This window comes from Aplysia californica, unplaced genomic scaffold (assembly GCF_000002075.1).
Source record: "Aplysia californica isolate F4 #8 unplaced genomic scaffold, AplCal3.0 scaffold00078, whole genome shotgun sequence".
NCBI classification, from domain to species: Eukaryota; Metazoa; Mollusca; class Gastropoda; order Aplysiida; family Aplysiidae; genus Aplysia; species Aplysia californica.
This window is the reverse complement of record NW_004797348.1, coordinates 1,158,678-1,175,177: the sequence shown is the minus strand read 5'-3', so window position 1 is coordinate 1,175,177 and position 16,500 is coordinate 1,158,678. Positions and strand designations below refer to the sequence as shown.

Genomic DNA, 16,500 nt, shown 5'->3' with positions numbered 1-16,500 from the left:
CAACCAACCAACCAACCAACCAACCAACCAACCAACCAACCAACCAACCAACCAATTAATCAATCAATCAATCAATTAATCAATCAATCAATCAACCAACCAAACAACCAGCAAGCCACCCTCCCAACAACCAACCATCCAACCAAACAACCAACCGACCAACCAACCAATTAACCAACCAACCAACCAACCAACTAACCAACCAACTATCAATCAACAATTCAATCAATCAATCAATCTATCAATTAATCAATATTTATACTCATCATTCTATACACTTTCATTCGCTATTTCTGACCATCGATAAATTGGGATGTTTCTGTGTTGAAGAACAAGAACAATTCACTACAAATCGTGTCTTTTTGTTGACGTTCTGATTTTCCTGCATCACATCTCCCTAGTATTCTCGTCATATTCCAATATCCCCCCCCCCTTTTTTTCCATACACTACTCTTAATTTTCCTCCTCATTGGTACCTGTTCTTTTTATCCTTCTCAACGCCTACTAAAAAATTCCTCTTTTCCCATACTTTCCTTCCTGCCCTGTGTCATCGTCTTACTCACCAACCGTCACCCCCTCCTTCTCTTCCTTTTCTTTACTTCACTTCCTCTTTTTTATTACCCTCTCACGTTTTCTAGTGTTGTCAAAGTATTTCCCATTTTCTCAGTCTTTGTCCATCATTTTTCTGTCTTCCCCACCCCCCCTCTTCCCTCTCCCCCTTCCACGACTTCGTCTCCTCCCCCTCCTCCTAATCCTCCTCCGCCTTCTCTTCCCCCTCCTCTTCCTACATACTTTCTCACGTTGACCATCCACAGTCTCCGTCCTCCAGTTATTTATTTCTCTATCACCCCCCTCAATCTTTCCTCAATTATCATCTCTCTCTCTCTCTCTCCACCCTCTCTCATCTCCCTCTGTCTGTCTGTCTGTCTGTCTGTCTGTCTCTCTCTCTCTCTCTCTCTCTCTCTCTCTCTCTCTCTCTCTCTCTCTCTGTCTCTCTCTTTTCTTTCTCTCCCCTCTCTCCATTCTCCCTATCTTCCTCTCCCCCCAACCCCCTGTTATAATGCCATCCCATACAGTCCTCCTCCTAAGTCCTAAGTCCGTTCATAGTGTATCTGATCTGCTGGTCTCACCTGAAACGCTTTGTCTCCAGTTTTTCCCCTCTCTTTTTACTTCCCCCTCTCATTTTCTGGTAAAGCAAAAAAGAAAAGAACCACGTTTGTGCTGTAAATCAGAGCATCTGCCTGTACGTTTACCAGGCGATGCAGCTTAGTCAGCTGTCCTAACCTCCAGGGTTTGACAAGTTTTGGCACAGAGTACGAACGACTTTATAATAACATCCCCCCCATACACCCGAACATTATTATAGTTTTATTTGTTTTTCGATTTTCTATTTTAGCAGACAGATTCCGTACTTCTAATGCATGCCACATTTTTGGGTTTGATTACTACACTTTCGGAGCTATTTTCGGGGACAAGAAAAACTGGGCCCTCGGGAGATTGCAAAATCTCACATGTTGTCTCTTACGTAACAGAGGAAAATAGGAAAACTATCTCTAGCATCATGCAGGGTAGTATCCGGGACCCAATACATAGGGTATAAAGAAGAACCCAAAATCAACAAAATACCCTTTGGGTCGGCAGACATTTATAGACGTGGTAAAAAAAGCAACCCCCAAAAAACAATAACAGTAAAAACAACAGCAACAACAACAACAACAACAACAACAACAACAACAACAACAACAATAACAACAACTAAAACTACAACAACAACAACTACAACAACAACAAAACGCCCCGCCCCGCCCCCTCCGCCAGAAAACATGCCACTCGTGTAACCAGAGAGGCACCCCACCAGTGGAAGGGGATGAGGATGCTCTGCTCTGATGATAGGAAAACGGACTATTTCATATTCCCTCGGCTCCTACAAGGCCATTATAAATTAAATATTGGTAGGTACGTCAATGTGAATCTAGTTTTTCTATGGATACGCTATAAAGCTGGCCCTTTTCAAATCAATATTTAGAATCTTTCTTTTTTTCAACTCATATGACTTAGGAAGGGTATTGTGTAGCGTAGAGGACATATTTGCGCTTAGGTAAACACTTATACTTGTATATGTAAACAACTTGTTATGTACGTTCGTGCAGAAAGTGACAATGGCATAACCAAGGCAGTGGCTAAATACGTCCATCTTTGGGCGATGAGCTCATTGCGTTTTCATGAACTACTGCCTGTTTCAGGAGTGTGAATCCCACTTCTCGCTCAAAGTACGATGGAGTGTTGATTACAAGGTGGTCCATGAGTCTCCTGTCCGGATTGTTCGTAGAGCCTTCCCTTGCTCAACCTTTACGTCCTTCCTTTCCTCTCTATAGTTTCTTAGTGTTGTGTGGTGATAACAAAGGCTATCTATCTATCTATCTATCTATCTATCTATCTATCTATCTATCTATCTATCTATCTATCTATCTATCTATCTATCTATCTATCTATCTATCTATCTAACTAACTATCTATCTATCTATCTATCTATCTAATGATAAATCGATCGATCGAACGATCTGTCTGTCTGTCTGTCTGTCTGTCTGTCTGTCTGTCTGTCTGTCTGTCTGTCTGTCTGTCTGTCTGTCTGTCTGTCTGTCTGTCTGTCTGTCTGTCTTAATATAAACGTATATTAATGTACACATGGAAACAGAGGAGGAAAGGGGGGGGGGGGGAGTGGGCAAAAGGAGAGGAAGAGAAACTGAAATCCTAGATGACATGTTTCTATATTCTGACATTCACCCCCCCCTCTCTCTCTCTCTCTTTCGGAACCCAAGTAGTAGGACATGGACGCTACCCTCCTAAAGAATTGCTCTGGGTCGATCCGCAACTATCCATAACTATCACTGGAGCCCTTCCGGAACAATTGTATCCATTCTATTCATCATTCATCATCATCTGGGCAGGAAGAAAGATTGATTGCGTTGACTTTGTAAATCCACCATCTAAACGTTCTAGGAGAAAGTCAATAGCTAGTATGAAACAGAAAACAAGTATTTCTCATACTTTTCTTACGAAGCGACCATCTCTAAATTATAAAGATTAGATTAAACATAATATCACCAGCCTAACTATTTGCATTCCCATGAATTAATTTCTACTTTTCGAAAGAGTAGAACCCGGAAAAAATAAAGTCCCCTTGATTGATACCACGCTATAAAAACAAGCGGTTTTGTGAAGTACGCGGATGCGTAATTTTCTTTACTTTTTGCAACATCCATTAAATTTTTTTAAAAAGTACAACCCAAAAGTAAATCCACAAAGTGGCAAAACGAAACAGTCTTGTATGTAGTCTGCTTGCAGCTGCACCACCTTACACGGGTGCGAAAAAGGAGAACAGACAGCACAGGAGAAAAATTAAAGTGGGCTGCTACAAAATAACGTGCCAGGAGAAATCAGGCTTCAGGACTTGCTATCGCAGTTAGAACACGCAGCTAATTCTAAACGACAGGAGCAGGTTCCTTATAAATTAGTTTTGTCATCCAAGCTCTCTGTGTTTTTGTAGTCGAAGCAGAAGATTGAGAATTATTTCTTTGGATGAAAGAACAACAGAATATGTGGTGACGGCGAAGGGAAGTAACCTGCCACTTATCGAGGACGAAGTCACCGTTCATCGTCATTACTTTGAAGTTACAGAAAAATGTCATTTTACTATCTATGCAAAGGTACTTCGGGGTCGATAGCTTGTTACAAATTATGAAGATGCGTACTTTAAGGTTTCAGCAGAATTGTACCTGTGGATTTTAATGGCATATTACATGCATTACAAAAAATGAACTCGCTAACCTTTACTTTCTTCACCTGTCTGTCTGTCTGTCTGTCTGCTTGTCTGTTTGCCCCCCCCCCCACCTCTCTTTCTCTCCCACTCTCTTGTTTTTCTGTAAAGAAAAAAAGATGTAAAAGTCGAAATTGAACCCAACGAAGTCAAACAATGTAGTGACATCTTTGAAGTGCTATCCTGCTTTGAACTAGACGACTAACTTAAAAAAAGAGCAGCTTTAAAGAGTTATTTCTCTTCTAACCTCCAGCTAGATATTTCGAAAGCTGGTCAGAAGGAACAACAAAGAAGCGTGAGGAAAGAAAGGAGGTCAGAGACGATACATCGAAGAAAATGGGTGTTTTTTTTTTGGGGGGGGGGGGAGGCAGGTTGTACCATTGAAAATGACTGAAAGTTCATAAACACAAAACCAGCCCCCCATGTCGCCACACTCCAATCTCGCCATCCATTTCGAGAAGGGACTTCAAATTAATCTTAACTCAAGGCGCCATAAACTCAGCCTTTATGATATTAAGAAAATGGGAACAGAAATAGAAACGACATAATGCTCTGGTAAAACATGTAAAATAAACCACCTACAGCTTCGGATGATTAGTATACCTGACATTTTTTTAGAAGAAGGAGGAGCTTTTTTATCGAGTATCTCTGTCTTTCTGTTGATATGTTGTATCCCTCTCATCCTCTGGTGGTCTTGACAGGCAGCATGGGAAGCCCGCTTCCTAGATGATCTAATTCGTGTCAATGGGGGCGTAAAAACACTTACATTAGTTAGAACATTTTGTAAAAATGTCATTTTATGCTCTAGAAACTCTTTTGTGTGAGAGGGGTATCTTTTTACAGTTCGTGTGGATTTGTTTACTGGTGGTCTGGTTATGCAAAAAAGATCCGCGAAACCCCACATTGCTGGCCTCTGAAATGACCTAATTGTGTCTCTGTGTAGGGCGTTAGGCGCAAGCAAACACGATTGAAACATAAATACAACATGGCGACACATTAACAATCTAGAAATTCTATTTGTATCCCATGTCTTTTTCTGTAAGCCTTTCGCCCTCTTCTTCATTCTCTCTCTCTCTCTCTCTCTCTCTCTCTCTCTCTCTCTCTCTCTCTCTCTCTCTCTCTCTCTCTCTCTCTCTCTCTCTCTCTCTCTCTTTCTCTTTCTCTCTCTCTTTCTCTCTCTCTCTCTCTCTCTCTCTCTCTCTCCCTCCATCTCTCTCTCTCTCTCTCAATTTTTCTGTCTGTCTGTCTGTCTGTCTGTCTGTCTGTCTGTCTGTCTGTCTGTCTGTCTGTCTGTCTCTCTCTCTCTCTCTCTCTCTCTCTCTCCCTCTCTCTCTCTCCCTCTCTCTCTCTTTCTCTTTCTCTCTCTCTCTATATATATATATATATATATATATATCTCCCTCTCTCTCTCTCACCGCCTCTTTCAACAATTATGAAGCTAATATTAATTATAATAATGATGATGATAATATACTCAGTCTCAGCCTTTTTATGGGACTTTTAGCTGCGTACAATGATGATGATGTCGATGATGATGATAATGCTGATAACGCCAAAGGTAATGATAACAATAGTAAAATATGTCAGGTTTTTTGATGTGCCGGGAATGGTGACAGTGACAGTACTTCTAACCAGAAGGATCCGTTTTGTGTATCCTTCCATGATTAGCTTATTTTCATGGCCATTGACTGTGCCCTTTCAAAATTTGGTTCCGGTGGGAACAATTAGCCCTGGTCAAAGTGGAGTCATATGCACGTCCTGTTCAGAGGTTTTTTATTTTCATAGTCCTCAAAATATTTTTGGCGACGTCTGTAGGGGGGCGGTTAGGGACTTCGCTTTCGCACGCAGGAGACCCGAGTTCGATTCCCGGTTGGGGATATTTCTTCCTGCTGGGATGTTCTATCTCTCTCAGTTCGGGTTCGTCATGATTGGTGAAGCACGTTCCCTAAAGATGTAAAGTGTGTCTATAGGAATGTAAACCCCCCCCCCCCCCACAAAAAACCCAACCACACAATATATATACACCCCCCTAGAACAATAATATTATACTACCATTTTTCTTTTGCATTCTCTTTGCTTTACCTAAGTCTAAGACGTCTTCAAACGTGTGAAGTTCAATGTTGATGGATCCAAATGTGCTTTCCGACGCTTTACTATCACCATGAGATTGACGGGCAAGAGTTTTCAAGTCAGGTCACACTTTGTTCTCTGGAAATAATTGTGCATGCCCCTCCTGTCGCCCTCATTGGACCAGTTTAAGTGATTTATGAGGCTGACTGGTTCGGTCCCAATCAGGATCATCCATGGCTGAGTTGAAATACTGCATCCCTGCCCCCCCCCAAAAAAAAAAAAAAAAAAAAAAAAAAAATTAAAAAAAGGAAAAAAGTCAGTGATGTTTGATCAAACTATCTTTCCCATGCAAGAAATAAACTAAGATCTTTTGCATGCAAAACGAAGAGAATGAACATAGCAGACACCAGTTTTTATCCTTTGAGCGGGTATTCAGCTAGGTGAAAGCTTTATAATATTCCCCAACCTCTTGTGATCGAACTTAAGCCTACTAAGCCCCTAATCTCAAGTCCAAGAGCAAAAGGAATTGTTTCTCTTCATGAAATCATACAGCTGGCTCGTTTCAGGGGCAAAACGTCGTTACTGTTCGCAGAATTATACAGTTGTCTTGTTTCATTGTTGTTTTGGTGATCTCAACACTTTTGGCATTGCCAAGTCCAGGCACTTGTTGATCAGGTCACCACGTCTGTCATTGTATTAAAACCCCCCCCCCTCCAACTATTTCCAACATAATCTGATAATAAACACATGATCTATGTCCAAACAAGCGTCGGGGTAGTTATACCCAACGTCTTGCAGTTCTAATTTGACGATTTCTGTTTGAATCAAAATGGTTTGTTTTGACTCTTTAGGAGCCTCTTTAGCATTTGAAAAAGAGTTTTGCGCAACAAAAATTGTATGTTTTATATAACTGTCCAGACGAAAGGGCCCATATTTTACTGTACAAAAATGGCTCTTTTCTGTTGAAAAGAGTTATGCAGTTACAAGGATGGATTTTCAACATAATTTATTTTGTAAACAGACATTATCTCTTTTTCAAGGGTGTCTATTTAACAGAATCATCATGGGTTGCCTTACCACCCATTATACTGTTGCAAAGGTGCCTCTCTTGTTGTTGGAGCACTTTTTCTTTTCTGGTAAAGACACCGATGTTTCGCGTACCGTGCCAGAGGCTTTGACCTCTTTCTCGCGAACACACACGCGAATACAAGCAAGCATGCACAAACTATCACACACTCTCTCTTTTTCTTTAACTTTGAATTCGTTCTCTCCCTCCCTCCTCTCTCTCACTTATTTCATGTCTCTCTATCTCACTTATTTCATCTCTCTCTCTCTCTCTCTCTCTCTCTCTCTCTCTCTCTCTCTCTCTCTCTCTCTCTCTCTCACACACACACACACACGCATACACACACCGATGACCCCCACCCTAACACAAACAAACAAACAAACACCCCCCCCCCACAAAACAAAGCCAAACATCCCACCCCCTACAACACATGCATTTTGATGTTTACACAAACACGTAAGCACACACGCACATACAAACATATTCACGCACTCATAAACACGAAATCCTTTCTTCACCAAGAACTCAGGCCGCTTGCTTTTATGTCTTCCTCTCCTCAGACCTCTAGCAGTTCCCGTCTTTCATCACTGGCTCCCAGGAGAACGCCGGAAGTCACAACAGATTCGCAGACGACATCTCCATGTCACGCGAGCTCACCGCTGAGTCGCCACTCTTCCAACGTGCACAGGCTATCAGGGGCCTGTCCCCGCGTCTTGAGACCAGATTGCGCCTAAATACAACAGCATTTAGGAGTCTGCGGGTCAGCCCACTCCAGTGATTATCGCAGGAACAGCGTCTTACAAACTTCCGGCCGTCCGGACAAGAAATCGATTGTGATATCGTTGCCAGATTGGCAGGATGTTGCGCCTATGGACAGTTGGCGCGCTGTGAAAAGTATTGTTGCCAGGATTTCGACGCGAGTTGATATGTTAACTATTGGAGACACCACCATGCCCTCTTGGAAGATTATACGTGCTATGACCGTTTCCTTCTAAACATTGAAATCAGAATTGTAAAAATATTGATGTTAGCAAACGTGATGTGCAATTGTGTTGAAATGATAACACTGACTGAATTAGTTATTATAATCAAGTAAGTTAAAAACAATCGTAAAGAAATCCTAAATTATTTTATAAGATTCTTTTGTGAAAACATATCCAGCAGCCGCCATGCTAATTCAAGGTTTTATGTGGAACAACATGAGTTCGTACTCCGCCATTGTTTGTACTCTGATGCTATTGACGTTGCTCTGTGATCTGGTGCTAGGCTTTAAGTGTCCACCTTGCAACAAAATCCACTGCTCGCCCAGACGTGCTTCTAAGCTGCAATGCAAAGGAGGAATAACCACAGGTGGGAAAACTCGATTCTGTTATCGTTGCTATTGTTGTTGTAGCTGTTGTTGCTGTTGTTATTGTTGCTAATGTTGTTGTTGTTGTTGTTGTTGCTCTTGCTGTTCCCATTGTTGTTGTTGTTGTTGTTGTTGTTGCTCTTGCTGTTCCCATTGTTGTTGTTGTTGTTATTGTTAGTTTTGCTGTTGTTGTTATAGTTGCTGAAATTTAACCCCGCATAGACCCGACAAACGGCATTTTGAAGGAAGGCCGGGTAATTGATTCTCTTGCAAGACACAGAGATAAGAGACAATTTTCAAGGAAAGAGTTGTTAACAAATAGGAAAACTGTACACCATTAAGGCTTGCGTTCCTTATTACGGTGGGAAAAGGACACATAATATATGTGATATCTGTTCCAATTGGCTGTTCCTTCTTTCCTTTTCTTTTGTTGTTTGGTAAAGTGTTTTACGGCGCTCGCAACTGCATAATGTCATATGGGCGCGCGGGACACACCTAATATTTTCAGTTGGTAGGAAATTTTGAATTTTGCCCAGGTGGCGGCCGAAGCCTACTCTTATCGATTTTAGACCACCAAGGGATCTTTAACGTGCGCAACTTGTACACGGGCCCTCCGAGATTTTTAGCCCTTGTCCGAGAAGTCTAGGTGTAGATCTTTCCTACCAGAAGATCTGGGGTGTGGCCGAAAGACAGCAGTAAGAAGAAGCGAAGGAGTAGCAGTAGAGAGGCTGCAGAAAGAATCAGGAGCCCAGAAGAAGGGGCAAAGGAGGTGAGGGGGTGGGGGCAGAAAGAGGAGACGAAAGCAGACGGCAGAACATTGCTAGAGAGCAGGAAATGAGGTGAAAGGTACAAATTTTGAGAAGAAAATGTTTCGGTCGCTACCCGGAATCGAACCCGGGACCTTTGAATGAGAGGCCAACACTTTAACCTCTAGGCCACGAGAGCCCTCTTCCTTTTCTTTGTTTTTTTGGGGTCTTTTTTTGTTACTTTTACCATTGCGCCCAGTGTTTCGGTTTCAATGTAAACTCTCTCTCTCTCTCTCTCTCTCTTTCTCTCTCTCTCTCTCTCTCTCTCTCTCTCTCTCTCTCTCGCTCCCCCCCCCTCTCTCTCTCTCTCTCTCTCTCTCTCTCTCTCTCTGTGTGTGTGTGTGTGTGTGTGTGTGTGTGTGTGTGTGTGTGTGTGTGTGTGTGTGTGTGTGTGTGTTTAGTTGGATCGTAAGGAAAATATGGCTACAACAGGGATTTTAAAAGCCTCTGTGCAACTGTGGGAGCAGGGAATATGCTTCACCTTATTGTTTTTTAGGGTTCTGTCAAACGCACAAAATAACTTCATCTTCATGGTGTCAGTTAACAACCAAAGGCTGACAAAGTGTCACAGAATTGGCCAATGTACACAATGTTTATGAATTAGAGAATCATAAACCGAGGGCGGTACTTACCCAAAGAAAACTAGTTCTGACCAAGACGTGAAGCTGCGACTTCTTTGCGTAGACTCATCCTCCGATAATTATGAACTGATAGTTTCTGAGGCATGATCGATTTTGTTACATACTGTTCAAGACTGAGTAATAATTAAGGACATCTTTCTGTTTTCTAGTTTATTATTCAATGATATTAATGAGAAAATAATATCTAATAACGACGTTGTTGGCGTTTCCACCAATGCCAACAGATAACACGAGGGTAGAATTGCTCATGAAATCTAATGAAGTATATTTTCTTGGTTATAATCTTTGTGTTTTGGCAAAAACTCGGACACAAATAAAAAACAACCACTACTTACATTTACGTACTATTATGACCACACACAAGACAGTATACTTTGTTTTGGACCTAGCTAATCTAACAAGTTTTCAAGTCGATTGTCTCCCAACATTTACCGTGAAAGAAGAAGTCGCTCTGTTACTTTATTAGCCAAAAGACAGATTTTCATGGAAAACACTTTTTCCAACCAATATGGACAAAAATAGCAACAAACAAACAAACAAAACAAAACAAAACAAAACAAAACGATGTATTTCGTACACTGTCTACGTTTACAATACTATTTACTAGCCCCCCCCCCCCCTTTTTATACCCATTCCGTGTGTCCAGGTGTGTGTGGGTGTTGTCCAGCATGCGCCAAAGTGGAGGGCGAGTCTTGTGGGGGCGACTACGCCTACAGGGGCAAGTGTGACAGGGGCCTGTACTGTGTGCCCAGCTCCACCACGGCCTACATCTCACGCGTTCACACGCTACAGAAGGAGCCTGTCGGCGTCTGCAAGAAAAGTAAGAAATTTTGTCTTTGTTTGCTTTTGTTTGTTTGTCACTGTACTCGGACACATTTGTCTTCGCTGCCGCGCACAGAAGACGTGAGTTCCCGAGTGGGGAGGATTTTTATCGAGTATCTTAGTCTCCTTGCTGGGACATTGTACCTCTCTCAGTCCATATTGACCGTGATAGGTAGTTTCGAAGCCGCTATTCAAATTATCCAAATCGCGCAGTTGAGGTAGTAAAAGCAGGTGCATGAAACAAACAGAGAAACAGACAAACAAACACACGAACAAAAAAACAACAACAAACGATCAAAAACCCTAAACAAACATAAGCCTCCCCCTCCCCCCATAAACAACAAACAGCCCCCACACCCTCCACCCCCCGCCAAAAAAAGCACTCGGAAAAAAAGGACATACTTGAAACTGAGTTGTTTGAGAAGCTTTCACAGCCTTTTCTTCTCTTTGACTCTGCTTTATCGGAGACTGAGGGTAAATCAGAGGTCCTCTTCCGAGAAAACGTAGCTGTGTTGAAAAGGGCATGCGATCCTTACAACATCATCTCTATCTAAACACCCTAAGAATTACTTCGAAGATGGAATGTGGTCCATCATTAGGCACGGGGACGGGGGAAACATAAAAAAACCCCAGAACAAAAATCAAGTCCTTCTCAAAACCGCACTGTATACGTGACCACCAGTAATTTATTCCTAGAGGCACCAGCTACCTTTGTCTAGATGCTGTTTTAGAACTGGGTGGGCTGCATACTATACAATAAACATAAAATAGGCTTTTTAAGAGGGGCTGTCCAAATCAAAAGTTTTGATATGACCTTATCATGAGGTTGAGGACCCTTTAGATCTACTACTCGCCAAGCTAGCCAAGATAAAGAGTTCCTCTTTGGGGATTTGAATGCGGATCACGCGAACCACAGCCGAACAGCAATACGTAAAGCTATTCTATATATAGGAACGCATAGGTTACTAGCTAAAAGACAGGAAGCGTTTGTGCAAGAGAGCATGCTGGTATATTACCTTTCTCCCAAAGTGCAGCATTGGGAATGATTGTTGGTTTGAAAAAAGTCCAGTATTCTGTTGATGGCAACCATCTGGAAGAGGTAATCATACAAGCGTCCACTTTTGAAACTTCTTTCAGTCGCCAGGTGTCCTCAGCAGATCAAGGAAACACCCATATAGTCGTTCTCCACCCCGTATTTCTTTCTAGTTTTGTTAGATATTTTACACAGTTCGTCTTCACGCTTCAAACAAGTAAACAAATCCAATTATGAAAAAAAGGACAAGAAAAATACTACTTTTACTTATACCTGTGGAGATATTTGCCACATATTATTATATTGCATAGTACGATCATTCGGAGGTCACGAGAGTGTTATATGATACACAAAATATCACTAATACTGACCGTAATATTATAAAACATATCATTACTGGTGGCCAACGGGCAGCTGGGTGACCGACGGTAAATAGGGTTGAACACCTTTATTAAGGATACAGTATCTTACCCACAGAGAAGGGAACCGATTAGGTAATTGCGGGTCTAATGCCACACCGCTCCAATAGGGCGTACTTTCGTTACCTCACTCAAACTCAAAGCACCTTTACGCCGCCCCCCCCCCCCCCAATCTTCCACTACAACTACTCCCTGTCCTCATTTCTAGATCCCCCCCGCCACCCTTCCTTTCCCCCTCTCTCGACTCTACCTCACCCAGGACTCAAACATAAAAAAGTGGCGCCTCGTGTCGACTCGCGAACGACCGCCTACACAAAGTGTGATTATTCATGTCGATCCCGAGCACATTCTAAATGTTGAAGGACGAGGCTTTCCTGACTCCTCGGACGGAGTAATTTGTTAGACTCTCAGCAAGTTCCACGCCCTCTAAATTCTTGCTCTAATCTCTGCCTCGTGTTTTGTTTCCGCTGTGTTTGCCGCCAGAGGGCGCTCCACGCACGACAATCAAACAAAAGCGATCCTTCGAGCTCTGCCCGTGTGTGATCCAACAAAATACTGGGCTACGTTGGAGCCCGACCCCCAAACCCCGCAGACCTAACACTACGTGCCCATTGGTCGGCGTTAAAAACTTTTAAAAAGTGTTAACTGGTGATTAAATAACGAAACATAAAAAAGCACCTTAAACAAAAAGAAAAAAAAGGGATTTAACTGACGCCAGAAAGCAGCCAGTTCAGAAAACAACTGCCAACAAACATGACGAAACAATAACATAAATAAAGTTTAAAGTGCAAAGCTCTCTTTTCAAACAGATATCTATGTCAAAAAGTGCCCCTCTTCTCTCTCTCTCTTTCTATATATATATATATATATATATATATATATATATATATATATATATATATATATATATATATATATATCAATCACTTTCTCTCTCCATCTCTCTGTTCGTCTTGCGTACACCCAAAAATAGAAAGATACCATATTAATTCAGAAGCATCCTTTTTAAAGTTAGTGTCTATGTAAAAGTTAGTGTCTTTGTCAGACACAAGCTCAAAATGTTGACACTCAGGGGCAAAACAAACCAGTCCATTATTGGATGTTCACTGTGTGTTGATGGGTATACAAAAAATGTCATTCAAAAAGTCAGCAATAAACAAGGAGCATGTTGAAATAAAATGGAACCCGCGGATCTCAGGTTCAATGAATTAGCACTGGAAAAATGTTTGGTCAAAATGATAACACTTTTGTTTGCGGGACAGCATCCAGCTGCCTATGTACAATACAAACGTCTGAAATAGATTTCCCAATTTCATTGTGCAAGAACTGCATTTCAAAACCATAACCCAAAACCTACTTCAGTCACCATAAATATTTTTTTTTTTAAAGGACGGTCTTGTCTATCTCTTTTTTTACAGTCGTATTTCTTTTTTAGATGTCGCCATCACCGTATCACAAGACTTGGGTGAGCGCACTCATAGATCAGTAGTATCATGAAGGACGGCGAAGCAGCTGACCATTATTCGAATCCGTAACGATTCTTCAATTTCAATTTTTCGGGAAATTTCCACTCACTTTGTTCTGTTCTATCGGAAATGGGTGATACGTTCAGAGACCTCAGCCTTTTGAATAACCATATAGAGTTAAAACGGGTGTGTCAACCCAACGGTGACCGACCTAGCTATTAGCAAATTCGTTCAGAGCTATTTAGATAGTTAAAACTGTGATTAACCGACTCCATGCTTACAAAGAGCTGTTAATGAACACGGGGAAAAAGAATAAAAATAGTTCAAGTAACAATAATGACTGAAAAGAAAGAACGTCTTTCAATTCATTTTCTTTGGACTCAACGTTTCTTATTACACTGGTCTCTACACTCAGAATAACTTATTGTGGGGGCAGCGAGTCCATGACGGAAAACAATAGAAAGGCAACTGCGTCCTTAGTTCTGAACTTATCGTCCACACAATATATTTTTAAAGCTATTTTTGTGTGGCTGTTTTTGATCTTGAAGTTAAATTTCTTCTAAATACAGTGCTATGTCATTTCGACTATGGATTGCTTAGTCGTGTTTCAAGACATGGAGCTGGGAGGCATATCCCAAAGTCGAAAGGAAAACCCAATTTGGACGCCTCTCAAATTCGAACCTCAGTGCGTAGAAGAGGCCGGTTAGATTCGTTGTTAACTGTTCTACAAGTTACCTTCAAATTTTGCATTGTCCATAATATAGGGTTCTTCTCCAATCGGAAAGGTTAGAGAATCTTTACATTCCTCTAACAACCCAGGTTTAGAAACAATCAGCCCTACTCTCTCCATTCTTTTAAGTGTTCACACAGTCATGCTCCCAAAAGAAGAATGTGAAAACGCGTCCGTCACTCGTTTAAAAAATGCGAGGTTAAAAGCTGGTAGTAAAATGGGAAAGATAAGAATGAAGAAAAGGCCGGCTTATCAACTGCTTCAGGATCGGTATGAGCGTGTATGTGTGCATGCATGCGCGCGCGCGCATGTGTGTGTGTGTGTGTGTGTGTGTGTGTGTGTGTGTGTGTGTGTGTGTGTGTGTGCATGTGTGTGTGTGTGTGTGTGTGTGTGTGTGTGTGTGTGAGTGTTTGAGAGAGAGAAAAGAAAGAAAGAGAGAGAGAAAAAGAGAGAGAAAGAAAGAGAGAGAGAGAGGGAGAGAGAGAGAGAGAGAGAGAGAGAGAGAGAGAGAGAGAGAGAGAGAGAGAGAGAGAGAGAGAGAGAGAGAGAGAGAGCGAGAGAGAGAGATTCGCCACTGTCGTATTTCAGGTAACGACAACATCGAGTCCTTTGAAGTGTTCGTGGTCGTGGACGCCATGTTGAACAAGTGGCGGTTCCTGGCGGTAAAGCAAACGGTTGCCGGTTTGTCTTGCTCATTGACGGACACAGGGCCCGCATACTACGGCAGCTAGGAATGTGGCTAAATGCTCTCGAAAACGTCCAACTCTCCGCGAACCTGGTTACAAAAGGGCAACTTGTCCTGACGATTAAACCTCCATACCCCCATACTTTTCACATGGATAGTGCTGGCGCTAAATTGGTACAGTAAAATGTAATGCCCAAACATTCTGATCATTAAGTTTGTGTTTTGTAGGCACTTGAAGGCGAGTGAGATTATTCTAAGTAAACGGGCCAAGTGCTTGCGCTTCAACGCCTGTCATAGTGCGACGGAAAAGCCCCTGAAAGGTGAAACTTTTCCGTCTATGTGGCTTGTAAATCCGTGATCTCTCTCGTCAGCGACGCCTCCAAGACTCTTTACTCAGATCTTTTCGGACACGCTAGTAATTACGCACACTGGGACCATGGTTTCGCTGAAGTGGGTGGGTCAACAGTTCTTGAAAGTACAGAGCCCAGTTCCGTACTGGAGACATCTCGCAGTACACTCTCAAGGAGTGGCCCATGAGATATCTGATACGCACTTTTGAATCGGAACGTCTAACTCTGGTGCTTGTCTTGAACCTTTATGTACCTGTCGATTTAAGTGAGACAATCTTTCGAACTCACAGTAGCATTGGTACAAAAAGTAAAGATAAGGAAAAGCATTGCATTTTTAAGTGGCCTGGGCTGACGCAAAAGTGGCAACCAACAAAGTCTAGCGGATAAGATAAACAGTTGTTAGATGCCGATATTGCAGAGCTGACCAACTCTTGCCGATCATACGCATTGCAATATAGCATCTCTTTGTTCTTAAAAAGTCCATAGTGTAAATTTATATTTGTAAAGTACTATCATACCCAGAGCTAATGCTGTGGACTAGACGTTAGTCTCCTCTAGGACCAGTCGAAATGGCATCAGGATAATTATAAAACAGTTTAGTGCAATAAGACGGGTGGGCTATTAAAACTAGATTATGTTGGCAGGCAACAAATATTAAAGGTTGCCAAAATAAGTAAAGACTTATATAAACATGTTTTTTGAGTAGTTAACATTCTGGTACTAAGAGTAAGCCTGCAGACTAAATACCAGTTTGAATTGACGTTTCAGGCCTTTTTTACATAGATAAACTTGAGTACTATTGTGGTATTCAAGTAAAGGGAACGTGGTGTATAAGGTGATGGAATGTAGGTAACTCTCTGGACAAAGGGAAGACAGGGGAGAAATTTAAGGCCGAAGTGATATCTGATCCCATTACGAAAATAATTGATGGTACACATTTTAAAGTTTGTAAAGAATCAAGCACCAGCAACGACACATTTTCAAGGCTTTACAAAAACCAAAGTAGTAAAACGAAACCAACAATAGACGTAAGCAGTTATTAATTCATGTATAATATAATTTATTTTCAACGAATAAGCAGGAAACTCGAAAAAAATATATTCGACGTTATAATTAACATATTATTTTATACATCAGCTTGTACTTCGCCCTCCCACTCCCCCCCTTTCTAATCTCTCTCCTTTCTACCCCCCCCCCTTCTGCCTTCTACCAAATCAAAGTCGATAGTACTTCAGCGGCCACAGTCC

The 16,500-nt window shown here is 41.8% G+C and overlaps 1 protein-coding gene across 2 annotated transcripts in view; it reads left to right on the top strand.

Moving 5' to 3' along the window:
* LOC101857866 (insulin-like growth factor-binding protein 2) overlaps positions 1-16,500 on the top strand; it is a 63,038-nt gene that overhangs the window by 8,252 nt on the left and 38,286 nt on the right. For both annotated transcript variants that reach the window (XM_013080203.2, XM_005094228.3), the window contains exons 2-3: positions 7,514-8,303; positions 10,395-10,568. In XM_013080203.2, coding sequence (XP_012935657.1) covers positions 8,123-8,303; positions 10,395-10,568 — 355 coding nt within the window. In that variant the 5' untranslated portion in view covers positions 7,514-8,122. The remainder of the gene's footprint in view (positions 1-7,513; positions 8,304-10,394; positions 10,569-16,500) is intronic.